Consider the following 24,894-nt stretch of genomic DNA (forward strand, 5'->3'; position numbering starts at 1 on the left):
GGGTTGGCGCCTTGATGGGGAGGTCAGAAAGCCCCCCTGACGGTGAGAACATTTGACATTTCAATGGTAATGTTTGGGTCTATCCTCGTGTCTGGAAACCAAATTGTTTCCAACAAAAATTCTGTGAAAATCAGAAAAAAATATACACAGAAAAAAGAAAGAAAAGATGGGCCGAAGGGGGGGGGGGGGGGTGGAATCCCCCCTCCCCCAGGTCCGAGCCCTGTCTGTGCGTGTGTGTGTGTCTGTCGCTTAATAATTCAGCTCATCCCACCACCCCCACACCTATCCCCTTGGCCCTACATTTCAGTGTGGGTTATAGATAACTTATGTATGAAGCTGCACGCACGCAATGATGCTACATCCGTCTCGAATCTGACTGAGTTTTTGCCCCTTTTACGCCGAACTTGTCGCAGTGTCAACAACGTGTAGCCACAGTGACACTTCCACTGCGCGTCTTGTCTCTTTTTTCCAGGAACATAAAACTGATATTATATATTTCGCCGTTCATAACTGATTACATGGTAAGTTATAAACTTGTGCCGTTCGTATCGTGGTTCTCTTCTGTAAGTCATACAGCCATCTCTGGATCACAGTCTATAAGGTGAGACAAGGCTTATATAATTTATATTATTGTTCGTATATGTAGCGGCCAAATTCATAATGCAGTCAATATTGTTGTGGAAATCGGAAAATGTGTCCATCTTCTTACAGAAGGTGAAGGTATTATGAATACGATACATATACCCACACCGGTATGATTAATCAGTCACTGTCTGGCTCTCTCACGGTCTCTGTGTGTCTATCTGTCTGTCCGTTTGTCTGTCTCTGTCTCTGTCTCTGTCTGAGTCTCTCTCTGTCCAGTCTGTCTGAGTCTCTCTCTCTCTCTCTCTCTCTCTCTCTCTCTCTCTCTCTCTCTCTCTCTCTCTCTCTCTCTCTCTCTCTCTGAGTCTGTGTGTAAATTGTGTGTGTATATTGACAAGGCATGCTTTATAATATAAATATTGAACTCCATTCCTGATACATGTATTATTAAATTACAAATCAATGAAACATCATTCAAAAAACCTTACATGCTGTTTCTCAGTGCAAAATTTGTAAGAACTAATATTGTGCAGCTGATGAAATATCAGTACTATCTGGTTGTATTGAAACACATTATTCTACAAAATGCACCAAGAACATTTTGATACAAAAGTCTTTTTGCTTGATTGCGGTTCGTGGTCTGTCGATAAAGTACTCGTTTGGTTATTTCTTAGATTTCTATTAGTGCTTGTTGTTTCGTATTATGAATACGATACATATACCCACACCGGCCGTATGATTAATCAGTCTCTGTCTGTCTCTCTCACGGTCTCTGTGTGTCTGTCTGTCTGTCCGTTTGTCTGTCTCTGTCTCTGTCTCTGTCTCTGTCTGAGTCTCTCTCTGTCTCTGTCTGAGTCAGTCTCTCTCTCTCTGTTTCTCTCTCTCTCTCTCTCTCTCTCTCTCTCTCTCTCTCTCTCTCTCTCTCTCTCTCTCTCTCTCTCTTGTTCTGTCTCTCTCCCCCTCGAGAAAGAGATAAAACCGTGTGATTGTCCATGAATACAAACGCAAGGCATGTATTACTGACCCCCCCTCCCCACACCCCGTTGAAATAAACCTTGTGTGTTTAATCAATAAAATGTCTTACGTCTTACGTCTCTCTCTCTCTCTGTCTCTGTCTCTCTCTCTCTCTCTCTCTCTCTCTCTCTCTCTCTCTCTCTCTCTCTCTCTCTCTCTCTCTCTCTCTCGCTGTGTCTCTCTCTCTCTCTCTCCGAGGCTCTCTCTCTCTCTTTCTCTCTCTCTCTCTCTCTCTCTCTCTCTCTCTCTCTCTCTCCGAGGCTCTCTCTCTCTCTCTCTCCCGGCCCAGTCTATGTGTGTGTCTGTCTCTCTATCTCTCTTTGTCTCTTTCTTTTTTATCTGTCTGTCTTCCTGTCTGTGTCTAGTTCTGTCTCTGTCACACACACACACACACACCGTCCGGGCACCGCACACACACACACACACACACAGTGCGCGCGCGCATGTGCGCGCGCGCATGTGCGCGCACTCACAAACACTGACACACCGAAATACATCAGAAAGTTAACATAACGTGATACATATATTTAAATGTTGCATAACATTATATACCATACCATACCATGACATCACACAACACAACACCACACAACACCACACCACACCATACCACACCACACCACACCACACCTACACCACAACACAACACAACACAAGACACCACACAACACAACACAACACTGACGCCACAACACGCCACGCCACGCCACAACACGCCACAACACGCCACAACACAACACAACATAACACAACCAAGTCTTTATTCCTCTGACACCTTTGTTTCAGTCAGTTCAGTGAAGTCCTTCAGTCCAGCCACCCAGAGTGTGGTCAGCTTTTCCCACGCGTCCACCATTGTACAACCCCTATCTTCTTCCAGCCGACACTACTGAGATAGAGAGAGAGAAGTGAAGTCCATTGGACAAGGCAATTTGCTCAACAGACTTTTCAACAAACACAACATCATGGATCAGATGCTAACCATGAACAAGCATGACGAAATCTCAGAGAACCACTGTATTCACATTGCCATGCCTCATTCCGAGGACAAACAAAATGATGAACAATACTCTGCAAGAGAAAATAGCGGACTGCACACAATAGTGGAAGTAGGGGACGACGAAGAAAAAGCAGACAGCGAGTCGTCCGTTGACGACTCCCAGCACGCCCCTTACTCATCGGCAGATGCTCCCACTAGCCAGTCCCAAGGTGCCAGTATCACTGAGGTCTCAGACAGAGCGACAGATGTTCTCACTAGCCAGTCCCAAGGTACCAGTATTACTGAGGTCTCACGCAGAGCGACAAATGCTTCCACAAACTGCCAGCCTCAACTGAGTCAAGGTGCCGGTATCGCTGAGGCCGTCTCAGACAGAGCGACAGATGGCGGTATCAGTGAGGTCTCGGACAGAGCGACAGATGGCGGTATCACTGAGGTCTCGGACAGAGCGACAGATGGCGGTATCACTGAGGTCTCGGACAGAGCGACAGATGCCGATATCACCGAGGTCTCGGACAGAGCGACAGATGCCGGTATTACTGAGGTCTCGGACAGAGCAACAGATTCTGTCACAAACCAGCCTCAAGGTATCGGTATCACTGTGGTCTCAGACAGAGCGACTGATACCGGTATCAGCGAGGTCTCGGACAGAGTGACAGAGCAGCCAGAGGACAGATGGGTCTTCAGAGATGAGTCCAGCACACACAAGACAGGCCAGGCGGGGTACTGGGTACGGGTGCCAGGACACCCCACAGAAGAAAAATGGGTGCCTATCGGATCGCCAGAACCACACAAACCACGTAAAAAGGTAAGGTATAGAGAAAGGGCATGTGTATTTTGACTGAAAATGTATACAAGCATTTTTTTTTAGTGCAAAAGATTTACAATGGTTTGATATAATTAAGACCCGTGTGACTTGGAATAATAGTCCGTGAAAGGTGAATGCTCGCCCTAATAGGCTTGAGGTTTGCTGGCCGATGTGAATGCGTGATATATTGTGTAAAAAATTCCATCTCACACGGCATAAATAAATCCCTGCGCCTTGAATCCGTGGTTGAGATATGTGCGCGATATAAATTGCATAAAAAAAAAACAAATAAAAAATTAAAAACAATATTACAATAGCTCTCCGCCATTCTTTTTGTCTGTTTTAGTACAATGTTAGTCGTGCTGCCGGCCTATTTGCTTAAATTCATGAGTATCTCCCACCTCTTGTTCACGTAGACCTATCTTTATTTTTAACCTTAGTCACTTAGTGATTTGAACCTTATAGTCACTTAGTGAAAGGATGATCGTAAGGTAATTAGGTTTAAAAAAAAAAAGTTGTAGTTAGTTTTCTTGCGGACTTAATTTATTCCTGACTTGCTCAGGAGGACTTTGCTGCATGTAGTAGTTATGACACCACTCCACCCTGCGTTGTTTGAACAGTGACACCGCCGACGTGAGGCCCCTCTGGTGAGGGGACACCTCCAAATAAAGGACACCTTTTGTTATCCCTTTATTATTAACTTGACCAAAGTATACCTGTCATGACAGGCCAGCTGCAACTGACGTCGGGACACTTCTGGCTGGTCCCAAATAATGGTGTTCTTCCGTCTCTAAGGATGTTCTTCCGTCCCTAATGAGGTTCATCCGCCTCCAAAGGGGTTCATCCGTCTCTAATGGTGTTTCAGTTTCCGCCGCTATTGATGTTCTTCCGTATCTAATGATGTTCTTCTGTCTCTAAAGATGTTCTTCCGTCTCTAAAGATGTTCTTCCGTCCCCAATGAGGTTCATCCGCCTCTAAAGGGGTTTATCCGCCTCTAATGGTGTTTTTCCGCCGTTAATGATGTTCTTCCTTCTCTAAATATGTTCTTCGGTCTCTTAAGATGTTCTTCCCGTTGTGTTGCAGGAAGGGCAGTGGGCGTTGTGCAGCAGAATGTGCATGACGTGGTGTCACACGTCCTTGTTCACAGTGTGCGGCCTGCCTCTCATCGCCTGCTTGTTCTGCTGCGGGCCCCCGGGCTGGTTCCTCATCTGGCTCATCGTCAAGCTGCGCGAGGAGCAGGAGGCACGCGACCGCTTGTAGCACTAGCAGTTTCAACTGAAACTGAGCAGAGCTAGAGACAAAGGCCTCTGGTACAGTATCTTCATCTGGAGAGACGACAGCTTGTCTTCAGGCAGAAGCTTAAGATGGAATATTGTGACTGATGCACACTGTCTGTACTGGCAGAGAGACGACAGCTTGTATTCAGCCTGACAGAAGCTGAAGCTGAAACATTGTGATACACACTCAGTGTCTCCAGGCAGAGAGACGACAGCTTAGTTGTCTTCTGGCAGAAGCTGAAGATGAACAATTGTAATACACACTCGTCTCCAGACAGAGAGACGACAGTTTTTCTTCGGGCAGAAGTTGAAGATGAAAAAATGTGTGATGTACTCTGTCTGAAGGCAGAGAGACCACTGAAAGGCTGGCTCCATGACTTGACCTGCAGAGACTGGTGCTTAGACAGTTGTATCTAAAGCAGAGGGACTGAGTGGGCACAGCTCAACGTGTCCTTAGAGTACACAAAAACCGTGAACGCACGCGTAAGCGGCATGCAGGCAAGAAGACAGACAGACAGACAGACAGACTTTGAAAAAAGACGGTTGTGCGCGCTGACACTAATGTCCAGTTTTTGTGAATATAATTACTACTGATGATGTGGCGACTAACGAAACTCACTCAGTGGACGGTACAGGGTGACACGCCTGCCGCGAATTGAAACAGGATGATGCATTGTTGACTTTTCATTCCATCCTTTTCATTCATGATAAGCTGGGTAAACAAAAACTATTGAGTCTACCTGTGGCAAGCCTGTAAAAACAGGAGGATCTAGTGGTGGTTAGCTGCTGATGCTTCAATGTGCAATCAGCAGCTAACCACCACTAGACACTGCCACTGAACTTCATGTGCCTGTACTGGCAAGGGGTTTCTCCAGGTGAATATTCAACATGTTACACAACTGATTACTGAAATAAAATATGTTAGCCCGTAGTATGGGAAAAACATTGCCCGGGTTCCGATGCGGCGTTCTTGTGTGCGACTCAGTGACGCTGTGTGTGTGTCAGTGTCAGTGTGTGTGTGTGTGTGTGTGTGTGTGTACGGTGTGTGTGTGTGTCGGTTTGGGTGTGTGTCGTGTGAGTGTGTGTGTGGCACGGCGTTGAGGGCCCCAAAGGGGGGGGGGGGGGGGGGGGGTATCATTACGATCACGGGAAGGGAAATTTTAGCTTTCACGATCACAGTTACCTTGATTTTTGTTTTCACGATCACGAACACCAGTGGCAAATCACGGTCACGGTAAAAGTTGCATGTACAGAAAGCACGTGTCAAAGTAAACACAACCACACAGTAATTCGCTCCTCTGGATCTATTGTTTATTCAACACAAAGTGAGAACTGTTGCACTTCAAGTTTTTATTATTATTTTTTAATTTTCTTTCATACACACATAGAAATACATATCATGATTTGTAATCAGTAACAAGAATGTTGTTTTCATTGTTTTCTTTCTCTCTCTCTCTCTCTCTCTCTCTCTCTCTCTCTCTCTCTCTCTCTCTCTCTCTCTCTCTCTCTCTCTCTCTCGCTCTCTCTACACTCATACACATTCAACTCCCACACCCTCACTCACACACATGAATAATTATATACTTGCACAATTTCACATTTCCAGAGCTAAATCTTGTAAACCCATTTTCTCAAAAACTATTGGGTGGATTGAAATTAAAGTACATGTATGTGTGATGGGTTCTTTATTTTCAACTTTGCCATACAATTTGAGGTACACCATCGCCTGGTTTCATGGCCTTGAAAAACAAACAGGAATGCTACAGGCCAAAAATGGTTTTACCTGAAAGAAGCGCGCAGTGCCAGTGGCGAAGCCACAAGCCTGAGCCTGCGAAGCAGGCGAGCCAACTAGGGGGGTCCGGGGGCATGCCCCCCCGGAAATGTTTTCAAAAAACGGTTAAAATCTGTGCAATCTGGTGCATTCTGGGCATCATTTTCAGGGCTGTAATAGTGTTGTGATCTTGTTAAAAATCCCATTTTAGCCTCCCCCCACCACCATTCAACACACCTCCAAACTGGTGAAAACAACACTACTGTGCGCTGGCTTCATTGAGACCGGCGCCCGGTCGCGTTGCGCGATATTCACACGGATCGTTTTTGCGGAAATTTTTCAACTTCACCGGAATAAATTTGACTTTACCGGATTTTGAAAACGGCTTTATCGGATTTCCGGCAATTACCGGAAAAGTAGCATGCCTGACAAAATCCCCAACGAACATGACTTTGATCGTCTTTGACATGAGGATCAAGTGACCCAAACTGGCACGTCTCCCCGCCATTGTTTCTGAATTTAACCCATTGTTGATATTGAAGTTTACAGGCGCTAAAATAAATCCAAGCTTAATGCAAAGAAGCGACAATTAGAATCTATGCCAAGCGTGTCCACGTTGCTGGGATGAAAAACACATTTCTAGTTTCGGTTTTGGCTACACGCAGACTCGATCTCGAGCCAGTCGAGGTCACACTGAGCGAGTGACAGCCGGACGTGGCAATGTCGACAATGTCAATGATCTCACTCAAACTCAAAGATCTTGAACAAATTTCAAGATCTTTGCCTACATTCAGAACAGTCATAGAGCAACATACCTTGATATTTCGTCTTCGGAAAGACCGACCCGTAGCCTGACCTTTCCACCAAGGAAGGCATTCTCGCCGCCTGCTTTGGTCTGGCTTGAATGCACAAAATATAACAAGTTCGATGACAGTACCGCTGCACGCCATTTTTGATCTTCGAATTCGAATTTGACTGAATGCACTCAAAACTTTTGCACGAAGCCCTTCCATTGGATGAAGTTTGGCAGACTTTTGCAATTTGCCTTCTGATTGGATCTCTTTTTTGTGTGATTGGTTCTCTTAAAGGAAAGCAATTGCTGTCAAAATCATAATTATTTCTGAATGTGTTGTTGCTTCCCTTCAATCGGGATTGGCTCCTTGACGAATAGAGGATCATAGAGTGATACAGCTGTAAAATGTACGTTGAAAATAAAATGCTTTGCTATAATGCCCATCACGATCACGAAAACAAATGACGATCACGATCAGTCACGAGACTTGATTTTTTTTGTCATCACGGATCACGGGCAAAGTCCCATCACGATCACAGAAATGGACATTTCGGCAATCACGATCACAGAAAGGTCAAAAAACGCCAATCACGATCACGATTTTAAACCCTTTGGGGCCCTCGGCGTTGTGGGCAGTGTGTGTGTGTGTGTGTGTGTCGGTGCCACGGTCGGGTGTGTGTGCCTGTGTGTGTGGTGTGCCGGCGCCACGGTGTGTTTGTGTGTGTGTGTTTGTGTGTGTGTTTGTGTGTGTGTGTGTGCCGGTGTGTGTGTGTGTGTGTGTGTGTGTGTGTGTGTGTGTGTGTGTGTGTGTGACGGTGTAGTGACTATACAATACAAAAGTACCGACATTACAATACAATACAATACAATACAAGACAATAGTGACAATTCAATACAACACTGACAGTACAATGAGTCCGCCATAGGGCCGCTAACAAATAAACATAATCACAAAACGTTGTCAGTCCTAGTGATGATGACGAGATCATTATGTACCGAATTATCAAAACTGACTAATAATCGAGAACCGTGCAGACAATGGAAGACTGGTCAAAGCCTGTTTATTGTTAATCAGTCACTGAAAAGAGAGCATAATACGAGATATAGCCCCATGAGTCTGAACAACGTCACTGAGTCGGGTCAGTCAATGTTATTACACTGCAAATACAGTCGAAACTATTAAAAAAAAACTTGACTAAATGTAAAAAAAGAAAGAAAAGAAGTCGAAGTCGAACAGTTCTTCCAGCAGCGCTCCCCCCCCCCCCCCCCCCCCCCCCCCCCCCCCCCCCCCCCCTGACTCTTTCAAAACCCATACAAAACCGACAGTTATTTCAGAACATCGTTTATTAATGGAGGTGGGGCGGAGATTGGTATGATAGGATCACTTGTTGAAGATCGTGAGGCGTAGTCGAGCAGTGAAACGTAACTACCACTGCACTCTGCAGTATCACACACACGGATGCAGAGGTGTGGTACAAGGCCAAGGGCCACAACTGTAGTAAACGAGCAAGAGTGTCTACTACTTATCGTTCCTGCTTTCATGCAAATGAGCGCACTGTCACTTCCTTCCCAGACAGACCTGTTGCATTCGCGTACGTGGGCGAGGTCACTTCAACTTCGAACTTTAACGGCACCTGCAGCTTTCAGCTACACCCCTGACAGCGACAGAACTCCTGCTTCTTTGCTTCACTTTTGGTGAGTGTTCTATTTTTCATGTCCTCATGTCAGAATTTTTTGTACCGGCGCTCAAATGACATGTCAGCATCGGTTTCTTCAGACATCGAGCTTTCTAGAGCTGTCTGCTCAGTTGCACACCTCTCACATGACGAACTTCGGGCCGGGTTCAGGGGAAAGAGGGTGGGTACTAGGGGGGAGGGGTGCAGTTGAAGTTGAAAATGATGACCTTTGAGTCGGACTTGCGACTGTTTGGCCCGAGGCTTAATCCCATGTCTCAAAACTGTCACCAACCGCAAAGAGACTAGGAAGTAATTTAGATTTGAACTGCCCACTCCTTTAGAGAGTTACTGAGTTGGTAATTATTTGTGACCACCATACATGTATCTGTCATTCCATGACAGTAAAAACTTAAATCTTGCCCCTTGGCAAACCTAATATTTGACGTTCAAATGACCGGACAGCAATGCTGAACCAAGCTTATTTATGACAAATCTACATTAGCATAATTGATCTGGGAGAATTGAAAGCCCGGCCTTGACTTTTTTTCTCTTTTTTTTTTAAAGATGAACAGAAGTCATTACTTATGCCTGACATGACCAGTATAATTATATATTTGGTATCAAACTCTCAAGGCACAACACATGTTTCACTAGAGCAGAGGTGTCTACGCCATTGTTTTCCCTGTTAAAATAAAGCATGATGAAACCATTGAAAAGTACCTGACTATTCTATATTCATGCTGACATGTATAGTGACTCACTGGAGTCATCTTTTACCACTGACACAAATTGTGTCCTGCCACTGCCAGTGACAAGCTGGACTATTGCCAGTGCTCTGACCCTTACTATTGTACTGTGTATTGTAGTGCGCGCAGCCAGGGACTGGAAGATTCCTGTTTGTAACCACACAGTTTTAAGGAATCTGTAGTATAGCTGTTACTCATCCCATCAGAAGGAAGAGCTTAGTCATTGAGGATGACACTGCCACATGAAATAGGAAAACAGGGGTGGGTATTGGTGGCAGTGAATGAAACGCTTGATTGGAACTTGAGCTGATCCTTATGCTGTCCTGGTTTTCAGCAACTTATTTATACTTTGCGTTAAAGCTGTGGTTTTCTTTTCTGCTGGACAGGAATGAATGAAGACAATTACTCAAAATTTGAAACAAAACTTGAAAGATAACTCTGCCAAAAAAAAACCGCGGGTTAGGGGGAAGAATTTACCCGATGCTCCCCAGCATGTCGTAAGAGGCGACTAACGGATTCTGTTTCTCCTTTTACCCTTGTTAAGTGTTTCTTGTATAGAATATAGTCAATGTTTGTAAAGATTTTAGTCAAGCAGTATGTAAGAAATGTTAAGTCCTTTGTACTGGAAACTTGCATTCTCCCAGTAAGGTAATATATTGTACTACTAGATGATTACCCGCTTCGCCGGGTACCGGCTTCGCCGGGAAGAAGTAGAGCCGAATACCAGGCTGCGCCTGGGACCCGGCTTTGCACGAAGGAAAGGAGATAAACGCGCAAAACACTGGAGACCTTCTAAAAATAGTAACGTGCAGTGACCTTCTAAAAATAGTAACGTAGTAACGGGAATATGGATTGACGCCACACGGAGGAAGGGAGATAATCGCGGCTGAAAACACTGGAGAAGATAAGGAAGAGTTACTGGTAGTGGATCCAGACAAAAAAACACAATCGGTTCAGCGCGCACAGCGCTGTGCGCTGAGCGCACGTGTTGAAATATCTCATCGACCAGGTTGTGTCCAGGGTGTACCTGAATATGATCACCAAATTTGAAACAGATCCATCGAGAACCTTGGCCGCGCATCGCGCACAGACAGACACTAGTCGTATATGTTGCAAGCCCCTGGAGCAATTTTTTGGTTAGTGCTTTTGTGAACAAGAAACAATTAACAAGTGGCTCTATCCTATCTCCCCCTCTGTCCCCGTCGCGATATAACCTTCGTGGTTGAAAACGACGTTAAACACCAAATAAAGAAAGAAAGAAAGAACTCTGCCAAAAAAGGTTGTCGAGATTAGTACCAGCAGCCACTTTTTTTGTACAGTGGGGATGATGTCTGTTATTGTGCTGATGCCAACATCATACATACTATTACTAGCTTTCTTTCTATTCTCTGCCTACTTTACAAATATTTGATGGTTGAAACAGAAGGAAGACATGGGTGACATGTATTGAACATGGGCAGGCTCTGTATTTGCTGAAAGAATGATTTTGATGAGCACCATCTTTTAGAATTGTGGTCCGTCTTGGTGTGTGTGATAATTGGTTACGCCGTGTTTAGTAGTTGAAAGACTAAACTAGTGCATAAAGAAATGGTTGTTTCTTCACCATGGGTGAGCTTTTGTGAGTAATTGCATGTCTGTTTACAAGCAAAGGACTGCTTGCTAGTTGTTGAGCTAAAGGTATGACTATTTTCATTCTGAGTTGACACAGACACAGATACACTCCTACAAATGTGCAAGCTCAACAGGAGCTTCAAATACAAACTTAAACGAGTTTAAATGCAAGCATTTTAGAGATCATTGAGTCTTTAAATTCAGAGCTGTAATACTTATTGTGTGAGGGAGTGTAGTCTTAAACCCAGTTGAGTCTTGTGGTGCACTGGGTTAGAGATTTAATCAGGGATGTCTGTGAGAGATAGTACATGTAACACAAAGGACAATTTCAGGGCAGTGATGTCTGTGAGAGAGAGTGACACAAAGGCCAGTTTCATGGCACAGCTGTTGACATAGTGCAGATGGGGATACTGTGATCCCTTACTACTGCTAGGCAAGAACATGTTTGTGACAAGGGTTTCCTTGTAAAAAGCAAGACATGTTTGTGATGAGGGTTTTCCTTTCAAAAGGCAGGACAATTGTTTGTGATGGTTTTCCTCACACAAATCAGATAGGACATGGTAACGTTACAAGGGTTTTCCTTTCACTAGGCAGGACAGGTTTGTGATGAGGGTTTTATTTGCACTAGGCAGGACATGTTTGTGATGTGGGTTTTCCTCACACAAATCAGGATATGCTAATGTTACAAGGGTTTTACTTGCACTAGGCAGGACCTGTTTGTGACAAAGGTTTTCCTTATACAAGATAAAAGCTGTGTAGTAGAAATTCATTCCTAGTGTCAGGCGTGTCATTGTGTGAGCGAACAAAGCAGACAGCACCCCCTCAGTTCAGTTCACTGAACTGTGAAAGGGAGCTTTCTATTCATACAGTCTTGCTTCACACATGGCTGTGAGTTGAATGAAGAACACACTGAAGAGTGAATATATATATATATATATACCACAAAAAAAGGTGTCATTTCATGTTTGTTGCAGACCCTTGAGTCGGCTTGACCTTAACTGCTCTGAATTAATTCTGCTTGAGATAGATGTCTTTTCCTAATAATTTATTTTTAATCTGGTGGTTAACATATTAGGTGGCCTATAGGCTGCAGGTGAAAGTCATTACTGTTTCTCATCAGGAAATGGCTGTTTTAGGATGAAATTGAAAGTGAAGTGAAGTTAGAACAAATGACACAAGCCAGCGTAGTGACTTGAACCATTCATAGCCTAATCAGGGGCGTATTAACCAGGCTAAACTGGTTGGAGTGTTTCCAGTTCTAGTTACTTCAGTGCCAGTGTGGCCGCAGTCAATAACTGGCTTCGCATATTTATAGTTGCACTTATTAAAGCTGTAAATAAAGCTTTTGTTAGGACACTGATAACATGCAGGCAACGCTGTACAGGATACACAGCGAAAAGGCTAGTTTATACAAACACCATTTGAAGATTTAAATGATTTGTGGGTGTGTACAGTATGTGTGTCAGTATGCGTGGGTTGTGGGTGAGGAGGAGGGTAGGGCAGAGTATGAGAGTGACATGTTTTGTAAGGTCACACCACTACAGTTAACCCCTCCACCAGTGACATTCACACTTTTGAGGAATTATGTGACTTTGCTATCATCAGGGAAGGTTCTGTGTTGTGGAACTTTAAGAATAAATTAAATTGAGAACATACAATGACTACTGACATTTGTCTTTCTGAGAGTTTATTTGGTCATATGTCCACAGACTAAAGATTGAGGAAAAAACATGAGACACATCATATGGCAATAAACGAGGAATGCTAGTAAGAGACAGCTTATTGGACACAGACTAACATAATGACAGCGCGCATGTGTGTTTGTGACTGAGTGTGTGTGTCTGTTTGGTTGTCATAGAGGGGGATACAACTACAAGAGCAAGGCAGAGACATCCTGGGAACAGTTGTGCAATGGAAACAGTATTTGATCTTATTTACCTGGTGTGGCTGTGAGATAATCAGAAAAAGCCTGTAATGTGAACCTAGGAGATAATTAAACGATCTTCAGGCCTGGTCGAGAGTAGATTAAAGTGACATATACAAGTAATATGGAGAAAATGGATACATGTATTATCAGCGTTGCAGAATGTACAGAAACAGAAATTACTTGTTTTATTTTGCACAGCACAAATGACATGCAGACGGCACATGACAACTTGCATAACAAAACTTTTTTCTTCACAATTTTGTCAGCATGATTTTGGAGTTCAAGCCTTTAGTGTAAGTGTTGAAGATTGAAAAGTGTATCATAAAATCAGATGGACAATTGTAATGTTAAAATAAAAAGGAAGCAAAACCAGTTTTGAGCTTAAGGAAACCTTAACTTAGTTGCACACTATGACCCGTGTATAAGTGAGCTGGTTACCTTAGACATGGATGATGGACAGGGAACACAGTGAATTACACAGGCAGAAGTACCTCCAGACAGACAATCAGGTTTATGACCCCCTGTGGGTCAAGGGTCCTCCCTAATCCTACCCCTCTACCCTATTGCTAGCTCCTACCCCGGGTGGATAGGTGAGTTGTGTGAGGGGAGGCATATCACAGCCCACCCTGCCCTGATAATGCTGATTGTAGGTGGACATTGTGCCACTCAAATCATCCTGTCTGCTTAGCTCTGTCCCACTTCTGTGGTCCTCTGTTAGGCTCACACTCATGTTTACCACACATTCCTGACATTGTAATGTGTAAATGTAATACAAAATTCTGTGAAAGAAAACCGCAACCAGTCTTTTTTTCTTCTTCTCCATTTCGCAGTTGTTTCCCCCAGATCAGCATAAAATGATCACTGTATTATTGACCTTAGTTTGACTGATTACCCTGGTTTAACTGCAGTATGAGGGTCACACACACAAACACACACACATGCACTGTCTTTTGGGTAATATCAGTTCACAGAACCCCTAGCGGGATCAATCAGTAGATTCAAGATAAATCGTTGGTCATTTGTCTTACTCAGCATAAAAATTAGGTTGTAAGGGTGTGGGACATAACCACTATAAAAAAAATGTGCAACTGGCAGAGACACAGAAACGGCAGTACTCAGCAAAAACGTGCAGCATGCAGTCTGAACTTGCAAAAGGGACAGAGGGAGGGGGAGATAGAGAGCTAGAGAGGATAGTTCAGGTGGGATGAAAACTAATCTAGATGGCTTACTGCAGTAAGTGAATGACCGGTATAAGTACATAGTTTCTGTTGAAAATGACCACAGCTTTCAGTACAGCAATGAACAATTCTAAAGGCTTGATTGTTCATTTAAATTACATACAAGCAGTATTGTTTCTGTTTGAGAAGTGACGAGCAGCTGTCGTTCCTATTAATAATGTTTGAGTGGCATTGTAGTGGACCGGTGACTGCATGTAAATGGGCTCGATAAAGGTTGGTGTTCTGCTGTATTGGCATTTTTCCGTCATACCTGGTTACATGAACGCACCAAAGCTTTCTTGTTTGATAGAATGTGTTCTGTGTGATTGCAAATGGGGCCCGACTAGCCTCCTTGTTGTACATTACAGACATGGGACTGGTCCGAATTTTATCGGAATTCCGATATTTTCCTTAGCTCACAGACCCTTCTTGAGATCGATGCAAATTTGTTGAGAAAAAAAAAGGGGGGGGGGGTGGTGGTAAGAAACGTTCAGCTGAAGCTGTCTGCGTCTGAAGTCAGTGCATTCGCACCCCAGCACTCGCGTGAACCTATAGCGGTATCATGGGTCGCGTTTGATTGGCTGTCGATGTCCGACGATTATCGCCTGGGCTTAATTATGCACCGATGGCGGTTTGCGGGTTGTTTTGATTGGCTGCCGATCTCCAAACGCCGAAGGTGAAACATGTAGCATTATGGCGTCTGGATTTCGTATTGTTTTGTCGGCTGTGGAAGCTCTTACGATCGACGACCAAAGTGTGAAAAACAAGTGGAAAGCCAACTGGCTGTCAGAAGAAGTGACTGTCATTATCAACAAGAAAGAAAGGGCAGACGCCAGCTCATTGGCGACAGTATCGCCAAGATATCCATTCCCGGTCAGGCCGTGTGCACGTGGTGTGACAACGGCTACTGCGTGGTGAAATATGGACTTGGTGGAAAAAATGTGTTGGTTCTGAAAGTTTTCAAGTAAGTTTTGTGTGTGTGTGATTGTTAAAAATTACACTTTTGTTTAAAATGCCAAAACATATTATTCTTGTGGTTTTTATGGCTTTTTAAAAAGGCATGATCTAATTTTTTGCTATCAAGAGAGGCCCCAATATGGCCTTTATAATTCTAACATTCATTTTCCATCAGGGGGGCTTTGCTGAACCCCCTACCGGGGCGTTGCCCCTGAACCCCACCAGGGGCCTATGCGGCCCCTGGGTCCCGGCTTACTTTCCTACTTTTGGAACATTTGCTGGTCTCATGTCTGACATTAATTTGCCTGCACATTTACCAGTTCATTTAGATGGGGTGTTACTTGCTTTTGCTGCACACTTTCATGTAACCCTGGCAGGCAATATAAAATGAGGATGTATGTAAATTGAAGCTTAGCCCACAATGAGTAATAGATAAATGTATGGATGGAAAATGTGATTACATTACTGACACACCTTGATTGATCAGTTGATACTGTGTGTCACCGCAGCATGCTCAAGGTGTGTAGTGTGCTGGTGTGTATATACTTATCTGGTGTAGCTGTATGAAGGATAGAAGAGTAGTTTGACTGAATCTTTGAAAACTGCCCAACGCACACATCTGATACATGTACTACTACTACAATGTACTACTACTACACTCTACTGCTTCTACTACTACTACTAATGAAGGCATTAATCACAATTTTTCATAAGACTTAATAAGAGCTCATTGCAGCGTAAAACAAATCACACGCAACAACACACACTCACACACACACACTGAAATTGAGTGAATAGAAAAAAAAATCCCAACAACACTGTTGATCTTGATTAGGTCACAACTGTAAGGACGCACCTTACACCAGGCATGACTTGCAGAGACAGGTGTGGGCAACCAAGGAACACCTTATAATGTTATATTATAACCACTGCCAACTGTAATAAGGACTAACATGGACATCATACGCAGTCCACATTTTAAAACAGATGAAAAAGAAAGAATTTGAGGGGTTGGTTTTCAGAGTAACTTTTGGTAAACTGTCGTGGTAGTGCATAACAAGGAGTATCAGACATTTCAGAATATGTAGCAAATATTTACTGTAGTTTGCAAGAGCTCAATTTTGACTTAAATATTATGGGAGTGCCATTTTCCCATGTACACATTTGATGCATTTTTTTGCCGCAGTATGTCTTTCATAGTGTAAAAAGAGAAATGGGGATGAAACCTCAAGATTTTGTTTTGAAAAAAGGTGTGTGGTGATGTGTTGCCAGTATTGTTCCCTTGGTATAAATGTGCTGAATGGAACCCACCTTTAAGACCCCATTGATTTTACCCTGCCATTTTGAAGACTTTTTTTGTAAAAAAAAAGATTTTCTGTTCATACTGTCTGTAAACACTGTTTCAAGAATCAGAATGTCTCAGGTTTGTTGAGGTGTTCAAAGGAAGGTTCCACTGTATGTACAGAAAGCAGGCCTGCAGATGGTGCATTGGGTCACAGCACACAGCTGTGCATGTCATCAATGACATTAACACCTGGGTCCCTGTACAGTGTGCAGAACTCTGTGTAGGTGTGTGCAATTCACTGGCTAAGTCTATCAGTACAACCAATGAGTCAGACATGTACCATCAATATCGTGGATGAAAATGATATGGTGATGATGAAGATGAATGGCATCTTCTTTTTTTATTTTTTTTTTATTTTTGAGTCACTTGAGAAAAAGTGACTCTATGTAATCGGTCAGTGTTAGTCTGTCCGGCCGGCCGGCCGTCCGTAGACACCACCTTAACGTTGGACTTTTCTCGGAAACTATCAAAGCGATCGGGCTCATATTTTGTTTAGTCGTGACCTCCAATGACCTCTACACTTTAACGATGGTTTCGTTGACCTTTGACCTTTTTCAAGGTCACAGGTCAGCGTCAAAGGAAAAATTAGACATTTTATATCTTTGACAAAGTTCATCGGATGTGATTGAAACTTTGTAGGATTATTCTTTACATCAAAGTATTTACATCTGTAGCCTTTTACGAACGTTATCAGAAAAACAAGGGAGATAACTAGCCTTTTCTGTTCGGCAACACACAACTTAACGTTGGGCTTTTCTCGGAAACTATAAAAGTGACCGGGCTCAAATTTTATGTGAACGTGACTCATTGTGTTGTGAATAGCAATTTCTTCCTGTCCATCTGATGCCTCATATAATATTCAGAACTGCGAAAGTGACTCGATCGAGCGTTTGCTCTTCTTGTTGTTAATAATTTCTTGTGTTAAATGCAGAAGACTGTGTTATAAATGTGGGCATGCTGGAATAATATAACTTAGGAGAATTTAGGTGTGAGAGTAGGGTGCTCGGTGAAGTCCATTGTTATTGCCCCCCCCCCCCCCCCCCCCCCCACCCCCTGCCCCTGCCTATGTCAATCTGCAATATTAATTCATCAATAAATTTCATCTCTGCATAGCAGATAGGCTGAGGGTTTGTTTCAATGCTTGCCAGTTGAAGGAGGACTTATTATCTTCATCCCATGGAAAAGCCTGGACAGATCCCTGTTGGTTTACAGAATTACATGGTTTACATTGGAAGGAAGCTATCTTTACGATAGAAGAGTTTGTGGTCACGATGAAAAGGGGGGAAACACGTTGTGGTCACGATGAAAAGGGAGGCAACACATTGTGGTCATGATGAAAAGGGAGGCAACACGTTGGGGTCATGATGAAAAGGGAGGCAACACGTTGGGGTCATGATGAAAAGGGAGGCAACACATTGTGGTCATGATGAAAAGGGAAGCAATACAATGTTAAAAGGCGATTGGAGGTCAGTGACTCCACCTCCCGTACTGCTGTTTCACCAAGTGAGGCGTTCATGCATGATGCACATATTTGCATATCTGGCATCGGGGAGAAGTCGATGTTGTTAATGACAGTGGCGGCTGGCAGCAGTGCGATGAGGGGGAGGGGGGTGGGGGAGGGGGGAAGAGAAGTTGCTGCCATTACCTGCTGTTGCCACAGTGACTTTAGCCCTGTGTGCAGTGTGATGGGTAGCGGTACCCCCGGGATAGCAGCTATTCCGTATACAAAGCTCTCAGAACAATAGCTGAATAGTGTTTGCCAATTTGGTACGGGATGAGTAATTCAGGAAAACTTGTCCTGTTACCATGCCAAGTGCATTCAACACAGCTCTTTTGTAACATCTCCAAGGATGAAGGGGATGAACAGAATTACCTGACAAGATGAAACATGTGTTACCAGGTTTACATGAGGTTTTTTTTTGTTTTATAAATGTTGAAGCGTGAGCAGTGGACAATTAATTCAAAGGTCCCCGCCAGGCTGTATATGTGTGGTGGTTATAGTTTGACCCTTTGACCTCATTTACATAATATACACGTGTGAAGATATAGTTTAGTCACCACATAGTTGGTCTCACATATTTAGAATAACAAGAATGGTTGCGCTGTCTGCAACGACTGGACTCAGAGCTTCAAATCCCTTCCCTACTGGTTACCCCTCACTCTAGGGTCGAAGTATTTGCCTGTTCCCTTATCTGTTTAATTATCTTCCTTGATAAGGTGGGGAAAAAACTGTTGTCATTGTTAATTGATTGTCAAAGAAATACAATTGTGAAGTGTTCCTTGTCACCCTAAGGCATTTCTTTCCTCATTTCACGATTGCTTTGGTGCGCTGTGCTCAGTGAAACCAGTTGATGTGACTGTGGTCGTGTACAGTAGTCTTTCTCAACTTCTATTGTCACATTCTGTAGTGTTTCCTAATTGTCATCTTTAGGCATCATATTTCCTTGTTTGACGATTGCCGAGTATGACTGTATGCTGAAAAGATTTGAACCACGTCACGTGACAGTCCTGGTCCAGGCTGGCACGTGGTAGCTTCCTGTTAGCTGTGTTCCATGTCCGCGTTGTGTCGTTGCAATGTTCGGGCTCCGTTGTGTGTGTGAGTCAGCAGAATTTTAGAAAGATCAAGAATTTTCCTCAAGGTAATTCCCTTGAAAGTGGGTGACAGTATGACTATGAAGGGAGCTTTTCCTTGGCTAGTTTTGTTAGAATCAACACGGTGATTAAATGTTATGTTCGTCCTGTTCAGTCGGTTTTGTTAATTAGCCTCCAAAATAGTAACGCATCAGAGTAGCTGACACTTAGCAGGAAGTCTTTTTCTTTGGCCACTTTTCTGGGAAATTACAATGTGAAGAATTATGCAGACGAGAATTCATATCAAGAAGACGAAAAACTCACATAGGCTACAAAGAGTAGCGGTTGCAAACTAAACCCAATATTAGATATGGGGTGTTTGTAACGTGAATTGATAACGAGTTCCTATTGAAGTGATAATTAGTATGTCCTGTAAGTTACGCCTAACCCATTGATCGTTGATAAGAACTGAATACACACAATATACTATTTGATATTGTATGAACATTCAGTCGCTTATGCAACTTACGACGAACTCGTTATTGTCAAATATAACTCTTAACTCATTGTGGTCGTGAATACTCGCAACACACATTGATGCCAGTTGTTATTGCAAGAACAATCATTCGCTTATGTAAGTTACGCCTATCTCGTTGTGACGTTGCCAAGAATGGGTAGGACAGAGACCTGATAATCGCGACTTCACTTAGCAGACGACAGGCAGTGGGCGGTCAGGTGGGCGTGCTAATTTCGGGGTAACCTACCTGGCCAACATACAGGTGAAAGGTGGAACATCAGATGTCATTATGATAGTTTACTGGCCGAACGTTTATCTGCATTTTGTTGTCATTTGGAGTGGGTTAACGTTTGTGTAGTGACTGTAACCTGTGTGTCATGTGTGTGTAGTGGATGTGGAGTGTGTTTCATGTTTGTGTAGTGACAACACGGTGACCTTGGCGAGGTGTAACTAGAGGGAAGAAAAGGCCCGGGGAATAGGGAAATAAAAAAGCGGCGCCTGAAAGGCATCTTCTTTCAGGTGTAAGTCAATCTTACACACCAGCACATCTTTGCCCAGGCTTTTGCATACATGTGCCAACAGCATCCGTCCATCCAGCCCCTTGGGTTCAAATCATGGCGGGACTGGCACTGCTTTTTGTGCAGAGTAGCATTTTTTTCTCAATGAACGATTGTAGTAATTTCGTAACTGACATTTACATCAATTTGCAGAATTATTCAGCAAGAATGTGACTTTTTGTGCCATTGTGCACATTATGATAGAATAATGATGCATGAATTGAAGAAATGTATAAGAACACAAGAATGTATGAATGACAAAGTACAAATGTTTATTTTTGAATGTTTTATGTATGTTTTATTACGGACACAAAAGCTCAGCAATGCAATTTCTCTTTTAGAGATTAATAAAGTTTATTGTATTGTATTGTATTGTATTGTATGGACCCAGGTATGTGACTTTTTGTCCCATTGTGCACATTATGGACCCAGGTATGTGACTTTTTGTCCCATTGTGCACATTATGGACCCAGGTATGTGTCCAAGTGGAAGGATACTCACAACACACGTACAATTTCACATCTCTGGTGGTGTAAAGATCGTTTACACACGGAGGAAGGTACTTTTAAAGAAGAGACCTTCGTTAAAGCTGAGAGAAGCAGAGTAAAGTAGATAGACACACAGGGAAGTAGATACCAGTATCAGAGGTTGACGTGAATGAATAGATAATTCAAACCAAGGTTGTACTCTTCACTTTTTTCTTCGCGAACTGCTGAGTCGGTGGGATGTTAAGAGGTTTCTTTGCCATTGTTCTGCTTCGCTGTTGTTCTGCTTCGCTGTTGTTCTGCTTCGCTGTATAAAATGGATTGTTGGACTGAATATGAATGACGAAAACTAGCAAGCGATTGAATTTATAGATGCCCTATTCATTTTACCCTTTCCCTCGGCATGCCCCACTGTTGATGTGTTGTACGATCGTAGAGGACGGGCACGTTAGAAAGGTCCATATTGGACCTACCTCAATGAAACTTTCTTAACTAATTGTTTCAGTGCTTCGTCATTTACATCAACTGATCAAGGGGGGGGGGGGGGGGGAGAGAAAGAACTAACGTTTTTCAAGTGCTACTTCACAATCATCGAGGGAGGGAGAGAGAGAGAGTGTTAGTACGAGTGTTAGTATGAGTGTTATGGGGGGGGGGGGGGAGAGACAGAGAGAGAGATGGTTGTTTGAAGCGCGCGGGGATGTTTCTCCGATCTATAGTTTGTGGTTCGTGCGTATGCGGATCCTGTTTTCAGTCGGTGCCTTATCTTTTGTTTGCTTGTTTAGTCGCTCTTGGTTCTGCATTCAGCTATGTGAAAAGACTTGTACAAAGCGAGTTACGTAGACTGATGAACGACATTGCAGAAGTGGCACATAAGAGGGGGGGGGGGGGGGGGGGTGTTGCTTATTGTACGTGCTGTTTCTACTGCCTACCAAAGCGTGAATGGTTCAGAATTTGAGTCTGTGTGTGTGCGAGTACATGATTATGCTCAAAGCCAAGGATCCCCCCCCCCCCCTTCACCCTCTCCACACCCCTTTCCATCTTTCCGTGGGCCAGTCTTCGCCTTTCCCACTGTTTCCCCGTGCGTCTGCGGGAGACGATGCTTGTGGTATACGTGCCAAATCTCGTAATGCACTTTGTTAGCATAGTCTTCAAAATCTTCAAGTGCATAGTTTGTCCACGATGCATCCACACGTTCGTAGCAATAAGTTCATAACCCCTTTCCTACAGATCGGTCATGGTTGTCTGTACCTATCGTCACAGCCTGCTTTCTGCCGGACACACACACACACAAGCACACGCACATATGATGCGTCGATTTTAGTATATGCACACCTATACAGTACAGTGTGTCCTTCAGTTTAAAAATGCTTGGCAGACATGTATATTGTTAATCATTAACCCTTACCCGGATGCAAATCCTGATGCATATTGCAGTGCCAAAGGTGAATAAACAGATCTATAAAGAACCAAACAAACGGTCATAGTTTCAATTGCGTGTTATCTTTGGGTGGATGGCTGCATGTGGGGTCCAAACACCACTCACCACCAAACAGAATCACCCTGGGGCCTTCACTACGACATATACATATGTCGCAACAACCATCTGACGCAGTGCGTAGTATAACGCGAAACAAGCCGTGTAAGGTTTAATAGCCCTATAACCTCGTATGCATTTCAGACCTGTTTACCCTTACGATTTTGGCGTAATTTATTACGATTTTCTGCAAAAAATACGCCATTCCGCTATCCGTGTCAAGACTACGATTTTCATAAATAAAATAAAAAAATAAAAAAAAAATATATATATATTTTTTTTTTATCAATTCACATGTTTGGCATTGTTTTTTTCAATGGCAAAATGGGGTGAAAAAGCACAGCACTGACCAGAGATCATGTCTGTCTGATGAGACGCTGGAGAGCCTTATTCTAGTGGTGAAGTCTCGCCCTCACTCATTCGGCAAGCGCAAGTACAGTAGAGAAGCGCTTGATACACTGAAAAAGGCCTACTACGAGCAAAAGAAAAAGAATCAGTAATGCATGTGCTTTTGATGTGGTCTTCTTTGAAATTATGATGACTACAAAAACTGACTGATGTGTTTTGTTTGTGAATGATGGATATATATATGTGCATGATTGCGTTTCGCAGACACAGTTGTCATGTGCGTTGTAATTGGCGACGAATGCTGGATGATTACTATTTTTGTGCCAGGATTACTATTTTTGGGGCTGAGCATTACTCCAAAACACTTATGGGGGTAAACAGGTCTGGATTACATTTTCTATCCTTCAAGTCAGTGCAGCCAAGTGGCAGGTGTTATCTCCACGTACCCGCAGAAAAAAAATACACAGCTCTCAAGGCCACTGTCACAGTGGAAAACAACAGTATGTGGTTGTGCACTGTTTTATACGCTGATTTAGGCAGCGAGATGACAGGAGAAAACACATTTAGCTGAGTCAGACACATTTCGTTTTGATAAATATATGTGCAACACACGGCGTGGGTGACGATTTCGTTTTGTGGCAGACATGGAGGAATTCTCACATTTCGGGATGAGATGGTTGAGTTTTTTCTCAGCCCCAGTTGTTTGCTTGTTGCAGTTTATTTTGAACATTTTACCTTTATCATTTGTAAGCTTGTCCATTGCACTACCGTGCAGCTGATTTGTCTGGCCGTCTCCTGATTTAGCCCTGAGTCGTGTTTGTCGTGACACTGGATGAAGTTTAAAATGGTCACTTTCAGTGTGCGACGTTTTCCAGGGGGCTATTTCGGGAGATGTGATGCAGTTCATAATCGCTCTACATCCATACCCCCACCGACCCCCCAACCCCCTTTCTCTGAGGCCCCTTTGTTGGTTTCACTGCGGTGAACAGCAGTTATGAGAAATTCGAAATGAGAAATGGCGCTTACGGCTAAAAAAAAAACCTCAGAAAAAATCAATTCTGCGTTCTTGATAGCAGTTTCGTCCAGACTGGACTCCAGCTTTTGCTTTTCTTATTTTTCTCTATCGTCCAAGCCCATAAAATCGAACAAGGCGGATTGCGTTTGGATTTCCCTCTTTCAGATGACTTGAGATTGCCCCCCTTGAATCGTTCCGTGTCAAGGCCAGTTGTACTGGCCGCGTGTTCAAGATGCATGACGGAGTGCTGATGAGTGGTTTGGAGGAGGGTGGGGGAGGAGGGAGCGGTACAGATACAACGCTGTCAATTCACACACACGCACGTAACTTACCTGCCGTTTGTACTGCAAAGATATATCTGTACTGCAATGATATACACGCACAATCTCTCTCTCTCTCTCTCTCTCTCTCTCTCTCTCTCTCTCTCTCTCTCTCTCTCTCTCTCTCTCTCTCTCTCTCTCTCGCTGCCGCCTCAACGCGGAAGTCAAACTTGACAGAGAACGCCGGACTCGGGTCCTTGACTTCGCCAGATGGTGCGAATTGAAGCCATGCTGTATACACTCTGACACTAGATAGTCCCAAAACTTCATTTCCCACCACTTTACACAAGAGCAGCACGCAGTTTGGGTTAACTGTCAAGTTCGGATGAGATCTCTAAGTAGGACATTAGTATACTCTATTTAGTATGGGTTCGTTTTTTTTACCACAACATTTCTTGTCTTAACATAATTGTTAGTCTGAACCTCTTGACCACCTGCAGACGGTCACTGGACTAGCCACAGTGTAGCAGACGGTCACTGGACTAGCCACAGTGTAGCAGGCGGTCACTGGACTAGCCACAGTGTAGCAGGCTGCCAGTGTCGGAGACCACAGAGTACTTCTAAAAACGGGATGAAGCCGCCACGGACAGGTACATATAGACACCTGTTGCCCCTGGTCTGATTGATGTCAGGTGTTGCCCGCATTTTACCTACACTTGCATACTTCATGCTCCACTGAGCACGCGGTCACAGCCAATTACACATCTGTAGCGGAGGGACCAGAGAGATAAGTCAGCAAGTGAAACGCTGCCATCGTCGGTGCACCCGATTATCCCACTTTTTTTTCCGTTTTTTTTCTTCAATCTTTTATTCTACCGAAATACCGGTA

General features: G+C 43.6%; 2 protein-coding genes across 4 annotated transcripts in view; both read left to right on the plus strand.

The window, feature by feature from the left end:
- Positions 1-382: 382 nt before the first annotated feature.
- LOC138972413 (S-antigen protein-like) lies at positions 383-5,613 on the plus strand. 3 transcript variants are annotated; one of them, XM_070345082.1, is made up of 3 exons: positions 383-601; positions 2,383-3,398; positions 4,482-5,613. In XM_070345082.1, exons 2-3 carry the CDS (start codon positions 2,559-2,561, stop codon positions 4,656-4,658), a joined length of 1,017 nt encoding a protein of 338 aa, XP_070201183.1. In that variant the 5' UTR covers positions 383-601; positions 2,383-2,558; the 3' UTR covers positions 4,659-5,613. The 3 variants fall into 3 exon arrangements, with proteins under 3 accessions (XP_070201183.1, XP_070201176.1, XP_070201189.1); XM_070345075.1 differs by having other exon boundaries at positions 2,387-3,398; XM_070345088.1 differs by having other exon boundaries at positions 390-521; positions 2,387-3,398.
- A 3,161-nt stretch (positions 5,614-8,774) lies between these two features.
- The window catches only part of LOC138972478 (profilin-like), a 34,869-nt gene continuing 18,749 nt past the window's right edge, over positions 8,775-24,894 (plus strand). The window contains exon 1 of the mRNA XM_070345111.1: positions 8,775-8,934. The gene's annotated coding sequence lies outside the window, so the exon portion shown is untranslated. The remainder of the gene's footprint in view (positions 8,935-24,894) is intronic.

Source organism: Littorina saxatilis, linkage group LG1 (assembly GCF_037325665.1).
Source record: "Littorina saxatilis isolate snail1 linkage group LG1, US_GU_Lsax_2.0, whole genome shotgun sequence".
In the NCBI taxonomy this organism is placed as follows: Eukaryota; Metazoa; Mollusca; class Gastropoda; order Littorinimorpha; family Littorinidae; genus Littorina; species Littorina saxatilis.

Bases quoted from the DNA above. Each gene is read 5' to 3' on its own strand.
- LOC138972413 (XM_070345082.1), top strand. From the start codon at position 2,559: ATGGATCAGATGCTAACCATGAACAAGCATGACGAAATCTCAGAGAAC. The intron at 3,399-4,481 runs GTAAGGTATAGA...GTTGTGTTGCAG, and splicing joins CACACAAACCACGTAAAAAG to GAAGGGCAGTGGGCGTTGTG.